This window comes from Hibiscus syriacus, unplaced genomic scaffold (assembly GCF_006381635.1).
Source record: "Hibiscus syriacus cultivar Baekdansim isolate YM2019G1 unplaced genomic scaffold, ASM638163v2 tig00110387_pilon, whole genome shotgun sequence".
NCBI lineage: Eukaryota > Viridiplantae > Streptophyta > Magnoliopsida > Malvales > Malvaceae > Hibiscus > Hibiscus syriacus.
The window spans coordinates 5,134,979-5,151,500 of record NW_024062717.1 but is presented as its reverse complement, the minus strand read 5'-3'; the positions used below and the strand labels follow the sequence as shown (position 1 = coordinate 5,151,500).

The following is a 16,522-nucleotide window of genomic DNA, read 5'->3' as shown; positions in this document are numbered from 1 at the left end:
ACTTAGTTAGGGGTAAAGCTACCATCGAAAAGTTTTTAACGAATCTCCGATAATAACCAGCTAACCCCAGAAAACTACAAACTTCTGACACATTCTTTGGAACTTTCCACTCCATAATGGCTTTAATCTTTTGAGGATCCACTCGAATTCCTTCTGCAGAAATTACATGTCCAAGGAATGTCACTTCATTCAACCAGAATTCACATTTAGAGAGTTTAGCATAAAGCTTCTTTTCTCGCAAAATATGCAAAACTATTTTAAAGCGTGAATTATGCTCTTCTTCAGACTTCGAATACACTAAAATATCATTAATGAACACCACTACGAACTGATCCAAATAGGGTTAGAATATTCTATTTATAAGATCCATGAAAGTAGCAGGTGCATTGGTTACTCCAAATGGCATCACTATGAATTCATAATGTCTATATCTTGTTCGAAAAGATGTTTTCGGAATATATTTCTCTTGGATCTTTAATTGATGATAACTGGAACGTAAATCAATCTTTAAGAACATTGAAGCTCCCTTTAACTAATCGAACAAATCATCAATTCGGGGGAGGGGATACTTGTTCTTGTTGGTCACCTTGTTGAGCTGCCTATAATCAATGTAGAGACGCATTGAACCATCATTCTTCTTAACAAATAGAACTGGAGCTCCCCAAGGCGATGCACTTGGTCTAATAAATCCTTTGTCCAGTAACTCCTCTAATTGAATCTTTAATTCTTGCAACTCTGTTGGAGCCATTCTGTATGGTGCCATTGCAATAGGTGATGTTCCCGATATTATCTCAATCTGAAATTCTACATCTCTATCCAGAGTTAAACCCGATAACTCTGCAGGAAATACATCGGGAAACACTTTGACTATAGAAATTTCTTCAGTTCCTTTCTCCTTGGTTCTAACATCCAACACATTAGCAATAAACCCTTAACATCCCTGTAGCAGTAACTTCTTTGCCAACATCATTGAGATTACATTTGCCAATAGATTCTATCCTTCACTAAATACAATGACTTCTACACCTGCTGGACTTTTCAACGCCACTCTTTTCAGTCTACAGTTAACATTAGCGTAATAACGATATAACCAATCTATTCCAGTATCACTTTGAATTCGTCAAAATGTAATTCCATCAGATTAGCATGGAATTCAATTCCCTGAACCTGTATGGGACACCCTGGAGACACCATATTTACCCGAGCACTGTGCCCTAACGGATTAGTCACTATCACCTCATCGCTAGTATCTTTTAACTGAATGTTCAATTCCCTCACTAACTTACTGCTAATGTAAGAATAAATAGACCCCGAATCAATCAAGATAAAAACATTCTTGCCATACAATTGAAAGATACCTGCTATTATCTCTGGGTCATCTCGATCTTCATTGGTCTTGAGATTATACACTCAAGCTGTGGAGCGTATCTCTTATTGAGCAGAGGACTTTGGCTGACTCCTTCATCTATCTCTACCTCTTCCCCTATGAGTAGCAGAAGCATACCTCTCTGGCTACGCAGATTCACCGGCTATCATGGGGCAATCTCGAACAAAATACTCGGTGTCCCCACATTTAAAGCAGGCTCCAAAAACCATTTTGTATATCCCCGAGTGATTTCTTCCACAATGTGGACATTGTCTGACTTCTCCCTGGTTAGATCTCCAGTTCCAGATCCTGTTGACTGAGTTTGTCGGCCTCTCATCAGATTCGATCCTCTAGCGGAGGATGTCATTGACTCTGATTTAGCTTGGGGTCGAGAACCAGCATCTCTGCCCCTTTTGAGGGTGCAGAACTTGAAGAAGTATCCGTTCGTTTAGATGTCTGAGCTCTGAGATCTCCAAACCTCTCATTCTGAGCTCTTTCCAGAGCTTTGGCACGATTCACCACTTCTTGAAATGAAGACAAGTTCAACACAATTAGCATTTCTTTCAGTCTTGGACGTAGACCTTCCACGAACCAGTCAAAAGCATCATTCTCTGTATGAATAGGCCGGCAGAAAAACGGCTCAACTTATTATACTCACATTCGTATTCATATATGGTGTGATTCCATTGCTTCAGATTCATGAACTCTTGTTTCATCTGTAGGATAAATTGATCTCCTATGTATTTATGCTTGAATTTTTCTAAAAATAAGGACCAAATTACTTGATCACCAGACATCCTCAATGTAATGTTGGTCCACCAAATTTTGGCTTGCCCTCTAAGCAAGGAAACCACTCCATCCAGCTTCTCTAAATTAGAACAATGAAGTCAATCCAACATAATTTTCACTTCATTTGGCCAAAGGTCCACAGCAACAGGACCTTCTTCGGCTTCACCTTTAAACTCTGGAGCTCCTAAACCCTTTAAATCCTTCGAAACATTCATTCTCAAAGTTGAAGTAGCAGGAGGTTGGAAACGTGCCAATACCGCGTCCAGCGTCCTAAAGAACACATTTTGATCACCTACAGGCACTCCAGAAGGTGCATGTTCTTCACCTTGCCTAACCAGGACAGCTGAATTACTGCTTTCAGAGGGCCTATTATCTCCCGATTCACTTCTAGAACTATCATATTCATACATCTATTAATACACAACCATATCATTCTATTAGCAAAATAACATCTATTAATACTTATTATTCGTAAGAGTATTCATTCAATTTATCTTTGGATGCCCATATACATTATTGAGAATAGGAGGTACGTGAGTACACTGAGGTTATGCATAAATGTTGTCACCACAGCTCGAATAAATTTCCACTAGGGGCATTGAATATTTGTCCCGAATGACCACTATGTCCTGAATGACCATTATGTCCTGAATGACCACTATGTCTCGAAGGACCACTGATAATCCCTCGATTCTTGGCATGTCAATTATACATACAGCTCTCGTATTATATAACATGGGCTTAAATATGAATACAATTCTCATTTTCATATCTCTTTTATCACTTCTTGTGTAAACACATAATTCACTTCACATATACACATATGATCACTTTCCTTATTTCACATACCTGGATTGATTCTCTTATATTTGCATACATTCATATAATATCATGTTAAAGCATTTAAGATTTATGCAAATACTCATTATATCCATAATATATGCATGTATATATATAAAAATGAAAGCATGAAATCAAATATAGGAAATAGACTTATCACAAGCCTTATTTCCATTGAACTATATTTATAGTATGCACTCACCTTAGCCTTGCTTGATTCTAGCACTTTCTCTCTCTCGACCGTTTCTAATTCTTTGATTGTTTTAGAACAGGGTTACGTTTAGTATCTATATAATCATACATGGATCCATATCAGTATTCTAATTGATACACTCTAATCTTTCATTTCTTATACTAAAAGAAAGGAAAATTTTATCTCTTATCTAAAGTAGGTATCGGTACCCTCTATAGGGTATCGATACATCCCTCAACTGGGGTATCGGTACACTGCCTAGGTATCGATACCCAAATTACATTCGAAATTTTTCATTTCAAGGGGGTATCGATACCATCCTTAAGGTATCGGTACCTTTTTAAATATCTTCCTGAATTTTACTCTTGAGGTATCGGTACCTGTTGAATGGGTATCAATACCCCTAGCCCAGAAAATCACATTTTAAGCACGAAAATCACTTCATTTCAGCTCAAACACTTCATATTTCATCCCTTCACATATTCTTAACTCACCTACTCATACTCAAACTCATTTCTACTCATTAATCACCTCTTTAACCTCAAAATCATATCCTCCATAAGTAATTCAAGAATTATACCAACTTTTCAACATGTTCTAATTCCAATTCTAACACTTCATACGTCTTAATTAGATTGATGACAAGTTAAATTTAACTTCCAATTCTAGCTATGAACTCTATTCCAAAATTTCATTCAAGAACTCCTAATCTTTAATCTCTCCTAACTCCATCATCTTTTGATTTTAAGATAACTTAAGCTTTCCTTAAGCTTAGTTATCATCTAATGATCATAAACCAACCTTAAATTCATCAAGAATTAACTAACAATAAATCTCACCTTTGGCTTGGTTCTCACGTATGAAGAAAGATGAAGAAAGGAAAACTCTGGAAACTTTGGTGTGCTTCCCTCTTCATTCCACGTGGGTTATATATATATAACCATAACAATTTAATTATTCCTTGACAATTACCATTTTGTCCTTCAATTCTTCCTTCTTTATAATTTGATCCTACATAACATTTCCCATATAAGTCCTTGAACTATTCAATTATTCTACTTTAGTCACAAACTTCTTAAGTTTTACAATTTAATTACTAACTCGGTATTGAGGATGTTATATATGGAGTTGAATCAACAACACCGCATTCGAGGTATCAATATCCCCAATGAAGAGTTCATAATGATAAGAACTCACTCGATGAGAAAAACTTGGAGCTCGAAGTTTTACTGATGGGCCGAATTGATAAAAATTGGTACTTTATGTCTTTGCTCAATTCATGTTCCACAGCAACGAGCAAAGAGGGGAAGTTGTATGCACCAATTTTTTACCAAAAAAATATATTGCATAAATTAATTGTGAAAAGGGTCATACCCTGCCACCGCCGCTTGCTCCTCTGCTCTAATGCCTCTGCGCCTGCAACACACTCATCACTCATCATCAACCCTATGTTAAGTCTATCATCATCACCAAAAAGCCATCATAAATCTAAGGAGGCAGAAGATAAAAGGGGGAACCGAATCAGAAAGGGGAAGGAAAGAGGGCTATCGGGTTCCTATTTTTTTCGGTAAAAAATATAGGGGGATCCAGGGATTTTTTAAAAATAATGTAAATGGAGGATCTTCCTCCCTTTATTCGATCAACAATAAAAACAAAAAAAAGTTTGAGAATTCTTTTTTTCTTTACTTTCTTACGCAACAAAGAACAAAATCGAAAATAAAAACAAACGAAAGACTAAAAAGAGTTTCTTACGTTCGGCCGGAGTTTCATTGGCTGTCAGGGCCTCATCTCAACGATCCAAATAGTGAAGATGGAGAGCAAACCACCACGACCAACATTCTGAAAAATGGTGGCTATCCAACGGTGGACGTCGGCAGATCGGATAGAAGAAAGCCGAACGATCTTCGACTATTTTGCGATGAACGGTGCCTCCTCTCGTAAAACGAACCCTATATCTTAGACGGGGAGGCCGAGACGGAGCTCCTGGTGTAATTTGGTGGCCATCGACCACCAACGGTGATGACGGCGACGGTCAACACGGCGACCAGAAAAGGTACCACCAGATGCTCACTGATTTTCTAGAGAGAGTGGAGACCCTCTCCCTCTAAAATCAAATTTAAAATAAAAAATGAAAAAGAAAAAAGAAAAAAGAAAAGAAAATGGTATTTATAAGAAAACTTTAGGGTGAAATTACACTTTAAATCCTCCTAAGTTTGGCGTGTTTTATAAAATGGTCACCTAAAGGGATTGATTTTGTAGTTTTCCCATTTTCTATGCCTGTTATATATTATTGGGGTTATTTTCATTTTAGTCCCTATATGTTTCTCATGTTTTATGTTTAGGTCACGAGATTCATTTTTTATTGTTTGTTTTGATTTAAGCTCCATATTACGTTTTGTTTTATTTTGGTCATTTTTGTATTTTATTTTATGTTATTTATGACACTTTGTTTGTATTTATTTTAATTTAGCCACCATTTCATCATTTATTTTATCATTTGATTTTGAGATCCTATTTTTGCATTTGTTTCAATTTAGTCACTAACATGTTATATTCTCTGCTTTATTTGTTTTAATTTTGACATTTTACTTTCTGTTTCTTTTGTTTTATTCACTAGTTCACTTGTTTTTTTATTGTTTCGAATTTTGCATATTAATGTCATTTTGTTTATGTTTTGGTCACACTTGCACTTTATTTTATTTTAATTTTGGACATGCATATTTATTTGTTTACATTTCAGTCATATTTGCATTTTGTTATATTTTAATTTTGCATGTTGGTTTTTGTTGATTATATTTTGGTCATTCATGTTTTTTGTTATTTATTTTTAATACAATTTGGTGCTATTTTTATTTATTTCTTTCATGTTTGTCCTTTTAATTTATGTTTTAATTTCAGCTTTACATTTTAATTTATTTTAATTTAGTCCTTTCATATTCAGTAGTTTTTAAATTTTTGTCTTTAATTTTAATTTCTTTAAAGTTAGTCCTTTGATTATTGCACTTTATTTTCTGTCCGTTTCATTTTTGTCACATGAATATATACAAAAGCCTCATAAGCATAACTCAACCGATTACATAATTAGATTAAGGGTAATATTTATTTATTTTAAAATATTATGAAGGGGCGGTCTTAAAGTAACTAGATGTCTTTTTCCGATGTTTTAAAATAAATAAATAAACCACTAGAATAACCTAAAATAATCAAGTATGCTTAAATTAAATCAAGATTAAAGGGAAAAGGGAATGTTCTTCTATTTAAACTTATCGAGATAATTAGTCTAATTTATATTACAGATTTACTCTAGATATTTTTAAATAATTGAACATCCCTTATCTTTTCGAATTAAATCTGTAATTTGGATTAATTGGTTTTTATTTGGTTGAATCAAATTATTTTAATCTCGAATTCTTATGAGAAATTCTTATATTCTTTTTATTTCAGTTTGAAAGAGAAATATTCGTTTTAAAGTATTTTAGGGATTATTTTCTCTTCGATTGAAAATATTAGAATATTTTCTATTTATCCTTAGAATTTTTCGTTAAATAAAAATTGCATAGTTGAATTTGGAATAATAGGATCGTAACTTAAATTTATATTTGATTTCTTAGATTTCCACTATTAAAGACAATTTATAATCAATGGGGTACGAATTTTGGGCATTGTGGGGGTGTTTATCCTTCCTCACATGTAATCGATCCCCGAACCTCTTTTTTATTTCAAAAAGAATGAATCTCTGTTACAAGCAGACTGATTTATCTTTTAAAATGATGTTTTCTTAAAAATTCTTTTAAAAGAAAATTTTTAGGTATTCGAACTACCTAACTCAAAAGGTCGATGACGACTCCAAAACATTTCAAAACCTTTTCAAAAGAAAACCCCCAAGTCGTATTAAGTTTTTCCCCGCCCGGGCGAAAAAATGGTGTCGACAGTAGGTTACCTTCAAAAACATTGGTCAGACTGTTACTTCATTAGTTATTCACGGGCCACACACCAGATTACAAGCATCTTAGATTGTTTAGTTACAAATGTTATCCATACTTATGACCCTATAACAAGCATAAATTCGACTTTAGATATAAACCTTGTGTGCTCTTAAGTTATTCACCTAAACAACATAGGTACCAATGTCTAGAAACCAGTGGAAGAATGTTTGTTAGTAGATATGTGATGTTTGATGAGGTAGTATTTCTATTTGACGCTCATACATCAACCTCAGGCGCTAAGTCACAGTTTTTTCAATCATCCTTGTTATCGATGCTATCATCCTCTACTTCCGATATGAGTTTGACCACACCAGGGAATCAAGCACCATTAGTAGTTGTTGTTACTGATACATTTTATGAGAATGTTCTTACTGCAATTGAAGGAACTTATGAGAGTTCATTACCTGCAGTTGTTGGCGAACCTAGTGAGGAAGTCCAACTGGATTCATCAATATCTCTATAGGAACCTGCTATTGTTGAACCTATTGAGGAGGATCCCAGGACACGAATGTGTCACAATCAATAGCTACTTCACCTCTTGCAAGTAACGCTCATTCTTAGATTACCAGAAGTAAGTTTGAAATCCCCAAACCCAAAGTGTATTAGATACATTATACAATATTTCCTACTAATGTGCATGATACGCTATAGCATCATGACTCGCAAGTTGCATTAATGGCAAAGTACAAAGCATTACGAGATAATGACACGTGGGATTTAGTTGAATTACCAACGGATAAAATAACCATTAGAAGGAAAAGGCTATTCAAATTAAAGAAGAATTCAGATGAGTTAATGAATTGCTTCAAAGCTTGCTTACTAGTAAAATGATATTCTCAAGTTTCGAGGTGTAACTTCGCAGAACCTTTAACCCTATAATTAAGTTATCATTATCAGTGACTATCCAGTGGTGGATTCTAAAAATGCATTCTTGAAAGGTGTTTGTGTAACCATATATTTTGTTTGTCGTTAATAAGTTATAAAATAACTGAACAAATTCAGCTTTGGGTCAGCTAATAAGTTGTTAGTCCAACCAATAAATTGATTACTTGTAGGGATGATATGTTTAAGTTGTTACAAAGGCCTATATATTTGATGTGTTGGGCTTGTTTTGTATAAATGGAAAGAAAGTTTGCAATTTGTTTAAACTCTATGAGAAACCATAAATTATTGTCGTAGATGAAATCCAAGAAGAAATGGCAGTCTACTTGTGTTTTTATCATAAATAGATCCGAAGAATAAATCAACAGCGAAGTGAAAAAGAAAAATCACAAAATGGGAACGAAAAAGAAATCCTAAAAACAAATATAGTCCAAAATCCAAATAGGAATAAAAGCAATGGAAGAGGAAAACAAGGAACTCAAACTTTCCCCAAAGAATTACAAAGCAAATGTGGCAGAGTAAAACCACACCAGCGAGTAAAATGAATACAATAATATCACATGTGAGGGTTCAGAAATAAATTAATAAAATAGAATAAAGCAGCAACCAAAGCTAAATCTCTCACTCTCTAGAAGATCAAAGCAATGGCTGCCCATCCCAACGCCAATCCTCCTATTATCTTCTGCACGCTCTTGATTGTCTCTGCTCCACTCTGCAATGTTTTTTTTTTTATCAATTTACACAAAATTAGTATTGCAGGTAAATTATGATTACGTTGACTCATTTGGTTGGAGCCAAAACGAGATCAGCTCTCCATTTTAAGCCCCAGTTCATATTCTAAATTCTGAGGTTCATTAGCAGAAACCTAAGTATAGATTTGAGCCACAGATATAAAATCACGTTGTGTAGCTAGTCTAAACTTTCATATATGGTGAAACGCATTGTGGTGAGAAAGGAGAGTAAAATGTACCTCATCCGCAGCGACGGAAGGGCCTGGAGAGGATGCGTCGAGGCTAGGTCCGGGAGCTCCGGTAGGTGGAGCTGGAGGTCCAAGTAGATCAGGTGAAGGAGCGGGAGCATTGTGTTTCTTAGACTTCTTCTTGCTCTTACTCTTGCTTGGAGCTGATGCGGGAACCTCAGCAGTGGTTGGTACCGCAGCAGGGGGAGAGGCGGAGCTCTCCGGAGGAGTTTTCGGTGCAGCAGCGGGTGGAGATTTGGCTGGAGGAGAGATCACGGGGACTGGAGCCGGAGGAGAACTTTCTGGTGTAGCAGCCGGCGGTGAAGAAGCCGGAGCAGATTTAGATGGAGCTGGAGCCGCAGCAGACTTCTCCGGAGCCGCAGCCGGTGGTGAAGAAGCAGGTGGTGAAGAAGTTGGTGGAGAAGTAGTAGGAGCAGCGGTTGGAGCTGGGGTTTTAGGTTTACTCACTGGAGAAGTGGCAGGCGTAGCCGCTGCCGGTGGAGCTTTAGTGGGCGCAGCCCCCGGAGCTTGGGCGCCAACACCAGCTACCACAATGCAAATTAATAGAACGGCAAACGCTCTTCTGCGATCCATCTTTCTCTTAAAATCTTCTTAGGGCTTCTTTCTTTGAGAGTTGAGACTGAGGTGAAGAAAAATAGTGGCAGGGAGAGTATAAATAATTGAAAAAGAATCGCGACGATCGTAATCATGATTAAGCGGACTTGTTTAGACAGATCTGAACCGAAACAAAAAAGGACCCCACAATCACATGGGCCGGATATAGCCGTTGGATAAAGGATGTCGGGGACCACAAGCATCAAACAATAAAACAAGGGTACAGGTGCCGTGTGTCTATTGAAGTTATTTACTCCGCTATTTTCCTTGTGTAAGAATTGTGTTAAATTTAGAATCATGGTTTTTAAATCGGTTAGCGAACCGGTTATACTATCGGTTTATTAGTTCAATCGGTTGAATTGGTCGAACTGGTTTGAACGGTCGGAAGAACCAGATGACGTCATAATTATTTAAAAAATTAAATAAAAATACTAAAAATATTTAATAAAAAATAGTTTTTTATATCACAAGTTATATTCAAAGCAAGTCATAACATATATAAGTTAAAAACAATAAAATCAAGTGAAACAAAATAATTCAAATTAAATACAACATAATATTTAAGGTAAAACATATTAAATAATAAATATAATTATATAACTATAATTAAAAAATAAATTTGGGGTTAAAAAAAGCATAACAAAATGATATTGTTTGGTTTAATTTTTTTTTTAAAAACAATCCCACGTAGCTAAGAAACATAGAAGAGCATCCAAAAGTCTAAAGAGTAAAAATATGAGAACAAAACAATCTCACATTGCTAAGAAACATAGAAGCTCATCACAACTAACTTCTATAAATAATAGAGGTAATTTGGCATTCAAAATCATAGAGCCTTTTGGTGAACATTGAGTGAACTATTCTTTCACTTCAATCAAGCTCGAATTTTAGGCTTCAATCGAGTTTCTAATTTTTTTTTGAGTTCAAGCCTTTTTGAGTTCAAGTTTCAATATTATATTTCGAGTTTGAGTTGAACTTAATAATTTTTAGCTTATGAGTTTTAGTTGAGTTGAGCTTACTTTTAAAGTTTTCAAGTTCGAGTCGAGCTCAGCAATACTCGAGTTCGACTTGGCTCGTTTAACAAACGATGTTGTTTGGTTTATTTTTTTTAAATAAAAAAAAACAAAAATCTCAGTTTTTCCCGATTTTTTCCAGTTTTCAGCCGGTCCGGTTCAAACTGTTCAGTGGTTCTGGCCGGTTCACTAATAACGGTTCAACCGGTTTAGATTGAACCGGACTAAGCAACGGTCCCCGGTTGAACCGGTTGAACCGACCGGTCCGATCCGATTTTCAAAACAGAGTTTAGAATAACTATATCTATTTGGTACCAAATTTTGCCATTTTATGTGTAATATTATATTTTTGGGTAAACTATCCATATGATCACTTAATTACTTTTTATTTTCATTTTGACCATAATTTTAAATTTTGTCAAGACCATTTAACTATTTAAGTGTGTTAATCAAATCACTTTCTGTCAACATTTAACAGAAGTATTGATAAAATAGTTAATAAAATTAGTATAATTATATATTTAATCCTCAATACTTTTATATTCTTTTGATTTGATTTTGATTTTAATGTAATTCAGTAAATTTAATTCTTGTGACACATGTCACTATTAGATTGAAGGGTTTGATAAACAAATTACAAATGAGCGAGATTTGGAAGATTCGGACCTAGGTCTTGTGAATGGAATGCACGCACCTAAACATTTATCTTATTTTGGTTATCAATTCAAAAAAAAAAGTAACATTTTAATCTCATATGTTATCGATTTGTTATATTTTAATCATTTGATGATTAATTACAGCTACTTTGATGACCTGACACGTTAATAAAAAAAATTAATTTCAAATTAAAACTTGAATTTTCAAAGAAAAAATAACCCTCTCCATAAAAAACCTAAACCATCTTTATCCTAAAAAATTTCTCCTCTAATTCCAATCCTCATTCTTGTTGCTATTGTACCACCCTAATTTTGACTTGGATAATCCAGAGGATCCAAGATGCCATACTGGATCACAGGAGGAACATGATTTTTTTTAAAAACCTGTTTAATCAAATGTTAATAATAAGTATAAGAAATATAAATAATAAATCATATCATGAATGAAAATGTGTACAAAAAATATGGAGCTCCATAGGAAATAAAGTGTATCAAAACAATTACATTTACAGAATTACTCGAAGCATGAACTCATCTGCGAATGAAAATATCTAAACACTGAACTTTACGAGCTCAGCAGCACATTTTTATTCTACAATACTTTATGCACATCATAAATATAAACATGACAGCTACATACATCATCGTCAGCCATAGATTGTCAAAACCACTACAACGGGCTAACCTCCATGTTTAGGTTGGACAACGATAGAGCTGTCGGTAAGGGTAAATGAAGATAGCCACAACCAACAAAAAAAAAAGATTGAAGAGGATGTGATAGTGTTAAAATTCAGGTTTTGGGCTCAACGGATGATGAGTCGAGGGGTTTGTCGATTTTGATATTAAAGGAACATTGGTGGTGTACGACGTGATGAAACAAATAGTGTCAAGGGGTTTTTCAACAACAGTTTGTGAACTCTCATGCGAACAAAAAAGGCAGAGCATGGTATGGTGAAATATATGGTGTCTGAGGCGTTTTCGGCAACAATTTGTGAACTCATGGACGAATGAAATTTGTTTTTAGGGTTGACAAATGTCTATATTGAAATCTTAATTTTTTTATTATTTATTTATTTTAATGATTGTATCCACTCTAAAATTTTATTTACATTTAATCATATACGAAAATATTATATTATTAATACATGTCTACCAACTCATAGAAAAATTATAAATCCACCATTGCACACGACGTGGTGAAGCAGAAGGTATTGATGAGTTTTTCAACAGTAATTTGCACACTCGTAGGTGAACGATAAAAGCGATGTTGATGCGCTTGGCAGGTTTACAGCTGGAGTCTTGGTAATCGAGATAGCTCCCCAACCTTTTTAGAGATCCTTTTTGTTAAAGATATTACGACTGAAGCCGGTAGCAAAGACAATAAGATGTAAGGTTTCATTATATATATATATATATATATATATATATATATATATATATATATATATATATATATATATATTGAAAGAGAAAATGCTTTTAGGTTTTCTATGGAGATGATGAAAAATAAATAATTTTTTTAAGTTTAGGGATTAATTTTTTTTAACTTTTCACGTTGTCAGACTAATCTAAATTAATGACTCAATGATCTAAATAAGACCGAAATAAGAGGCCAATAATATACATAACCAAAACATTATTTTTTTCAAACTAAATGACTAAAATAAAACAGATCAAAAACAAAAGTAACCATATGTATAATTTAGCCTTAATTAAAACATTTTTTTTACTACTTTTATAGCGTTAAATATTTTCCAAAGATATAAGCTATAAGCCTTGGTAGGACATTATCTCACAATTCAAAAACAAATAGATAGCGTATCGTGGCGCTCAGCGTAGTCTGGATTGGGGACCCACCTGGAAGACAACTAATTATTGCGTGTGATCTGTTGACAGGTACTAAATATGACGGGGAAGCATTCATCTATTATATATTATATATTATATATAAACTAATATATTAAATATTTTTCTATTTTTAGGTTGTTCTTTTGTTGGCTGTAAATGGACACAGCTGGATGTACAGTGTGGTAGGGTCAAATTGGGCAACCTAAGAAACAAATAAGAGGCGTCCAGCCGTCCACGTGAGCACATATCGGCAATAATTTTGAGGTAGGCTGTTACGGTCCTCACAATAGTCGGTGAATTTTATATGGGATGATAGTGATCTTGCAATTCATATATATTTTGTATTTATTTATATATAAATAGTTTAATTAAAATAAGGAGTATTACTCTTAATTTTTAAAAATTTTATATTTAAACAGATTTGTATTATTAATAATTAAAAAAATTAAATAGATATTATCTCGTAAACATTTAAGATTACTTAAAAAGATATTTAAATTTTTTTTTAAAAAATAGATTATGTCTTATTTATAATGCAGATAAAAATACATTTATATAAAATATATATTTTAAAATTTATTTAATGAATAATCATAGATATTTTTAGTTATTTTTTAAAATATTATATAAAAATATATAAAGATAACATTACAACAATATTTTTATATCAATGGACTTTTAATAATTTTTTTTTAAAAAATTAAACCATAATTATTTTCAATAATTAAAATTTATAAAACACATATTTAAAAACTACTTCATTGAAAGCTTTTAAAATATTTTTTAGATTTTTATCAACAATAATTTTTTAATGATAAAAGGTCAAAATTATTTTTTTATAAAAAGTCAATAAAAATAATTTTAACAGGTCAGATAATATTTATTATCATTTTAAATTTTATTTATTAGTATCTTTTAAAATGAAATTGGTATTCATTTGACTCGTGATATGGGTTTCAAAGACCTTAAAGAAATGTAATTTTTAATTTTTGCAATTAATATGGGTAGCTTATAAGCCAAGTCTAATAAAGAAAGGGACACCCTATAATTTTAACTTTTCCCCTTTTTCTAATCATCTCCGTTTAATTAGGTTTGTTTTTCTCTTATATTATTCATAAGAGGTCAGATTTGTTTTTCTCTGTGACCTGTAGGATGCTTTATTATAGGTCAAGTATTTGATGGTTAAATGGTTGTCTTTGGTTAGTTTGGATATAGCATTGTGTAGGTGGAGCTTAAACCATTAGCAACCTAATATATTTACATGTCCTGATGTATGGATCTGTTAGACCATATAAACTATTTATTATTGAGTTTCATGGACGACTTTGAGATAAAATCTCTTATCTTTTGTTCAGAAAATGTAAAATTATCTCTGAGAATAAAATTATTAAAATCAATAGAGATATTTTTGAAAGGTTGACACATATATATCAACAACATAAATTATTTTTATGAAGTGGATATAAATAAAATTTTAATGTGAACATCATCAATAAAATAAATAATTAGTCGAAAAAAATTCAGATTCATGGATATACACTTGCCCACCCTGAAATATACTTGCCTCTATCATTGACTGGAATGTAACATTACTTGACACATTATTGAGTAAATTATATTATCTTATTTGGTATGTTTAACAAGAATGTAAGATTATATTGTTTGACTGAAAGAATATAAGATAGAAAAAAAAATATTTTATGGAGGATGATCCACATAAAAAGAAATTATTTCAATGGTAATATTGTCCAAAATGTCAAAGAATTGTCAAATAGCTAATAATTTGGGAGAATGACATTCTTACCATTCTCAGCCAAAAGTGTTATTATTAATAATAAGCTATTACTGCTTGAGGAGAATGACGACAAATCAAACATAGAAATATAATTTTGAAAAAAAAATTCTCCTCATTAATAATCTTTTATAGGAATCAAATGTACCCTTACGAGTTATTGATGATATAATAATATTTGAATACAACGTATAAAAACACAATATGAATATTGTAACTCTACCTATTCTGTTTCTTTATATCTTTCTCACCAAAATGATCTTAGTGACAGAGACGATAAGAATGGGTAGCCACTATTTCCCACTTTCCACTTTAGTTGAATTCAAGATTAATTGTGCATGAGGTGTTCAAAATATTGAAAAAAGTACAACGTGACCATTAAATTTATTTTACAGCCAATGTAGTCATTAAACGAGAAAAAAATTTAATATGATCCTTTGACTAATAAAAACTATCGTTGATTGTTATAATGTTACTATGAAAATGTATAGTGATGACGTTGAGTTCAATGGTGCTGACTGAAAGTTAGTATTATTTAAACATTTTAGACAATCCAAGAGTTTAATTGATTATGTTATAAAGTTTGAATATTTATTTAATTTTAAAAATATTTTATTTGAAATTATAACTGTTGAAAAACCATGCACATGCACCGAAAGTGCATGGAAAAATAAATGAAGTCAATAATAGTAGGCACCGAATGGTAAGTGCAGAAATTGTTGAAAATGGTGATGGTAAAACTATGCAATTAGTCATTGAAATTTACGATATTTACAAATTTAGTCCTTAAAGCTTCAACTATAAATACCCTAGCTCATTTAGCTTCAAAATCATCCCAAAGCATTCTAGCTTTCTTCCAATACTAGAGAGAATTTAGAGAGTTTATTGAGAGTTGTTTTCTCCTTTTTATCAAGAGAGAATTATCATTGTTTTCTCCTTGGTAGATCGAGAGAAGTTATAATTCCTATTTTCTCATAGTGAAATTCTTCTACCATTGCCCGTGGTTTTTACCATATATTATTTAGGGGTTTTCTACGTAAATTTTATGTCTCTTTTATCTTCAATTTTTATTTTCTCAATTTATCAGTTGCGTTTTTGCTCTATCCGATAGTCATCTTCCGCAACAATTGGTATTCGAGCCAGATTTGAGTGTGTAATATATGCTTATTGTCTTTGTGGTTGCCACCAAAAGGTGGATCCTCCAACATAAGAAAGTAAAAAATTATTATCCATTCTTTGAAGGTTCCAGAGAACTATTCACGATAGTGAAATAGTGGGAGCTATCTGTAAAAGAAGTTATGGCAACGAAATTTGATATTGAAAAATTCAATGGGAGAAATTTCTCATTGTGGAAATTGAAGATGAAGGCCATCCTAAGGAAAGACAGTTGTCTAGCAGCTATCAGTGAAAGGCCGGTGGATTTCACATATGACAATAAATGGATCGAAATGGACGGGAATGCTATGGCAAGCTTTCATCTAGCATTAGCAGATAAAGTATTGTCAAGCATCGAGGAGAAGAAGACAACTAAGGAGATATGAGATCATCTCACCAAATTGTATGAAGCCACATCGCTGCACAATA

General features: G+C 33.0%; 1 protein-coding gene across 1 annotated transcript; it reads right to left on the bottom strand.

The window, feature by feature from the left end:
• Window positions 1-8,515: 8,515 nt before the first annotated feature.
• Window positions 8,516-9,659, bottom strand: LOC120122709 (lysine-rich arabinogalactan protein 18-like). Its single transcript, XM_039141826.1, has 2 exons — window positions 9,027-9,659; window positions 8,516-8,768 (listed from the first exon to the last, which is right to left on the bottom strand). Exons 1-2 carry the CDS (start codon window positions 9,606-9,608, stop codon window positions 8,685-8,687), a joined length of 666 nt encoding a protein of 221 aa, XP_038997757.1. The 5' UTR covers window positions 9,609-9,659; the 3' UTR covers window positions 8,516-8,684.
• Window positions 9,660-16,522: the final 6,863 nt, after the last annotated feature.

Coding starts and splice junctions, on each gene's coding strand:
- LOC120122709 (XM_039141826.1), bottom strand. CDS start 9,608: ATGGATCGCAGAAGAGCGTTTGCCGTTCTATTAATTTGCATTGTGGTA. Junction 8,769..9,026: donor CTTCCGTCGCTGCGGATGAG/GTACATTTTACT, acceptor AAAACATTGCAG/AGTGGAGCAGAGACAATCAA.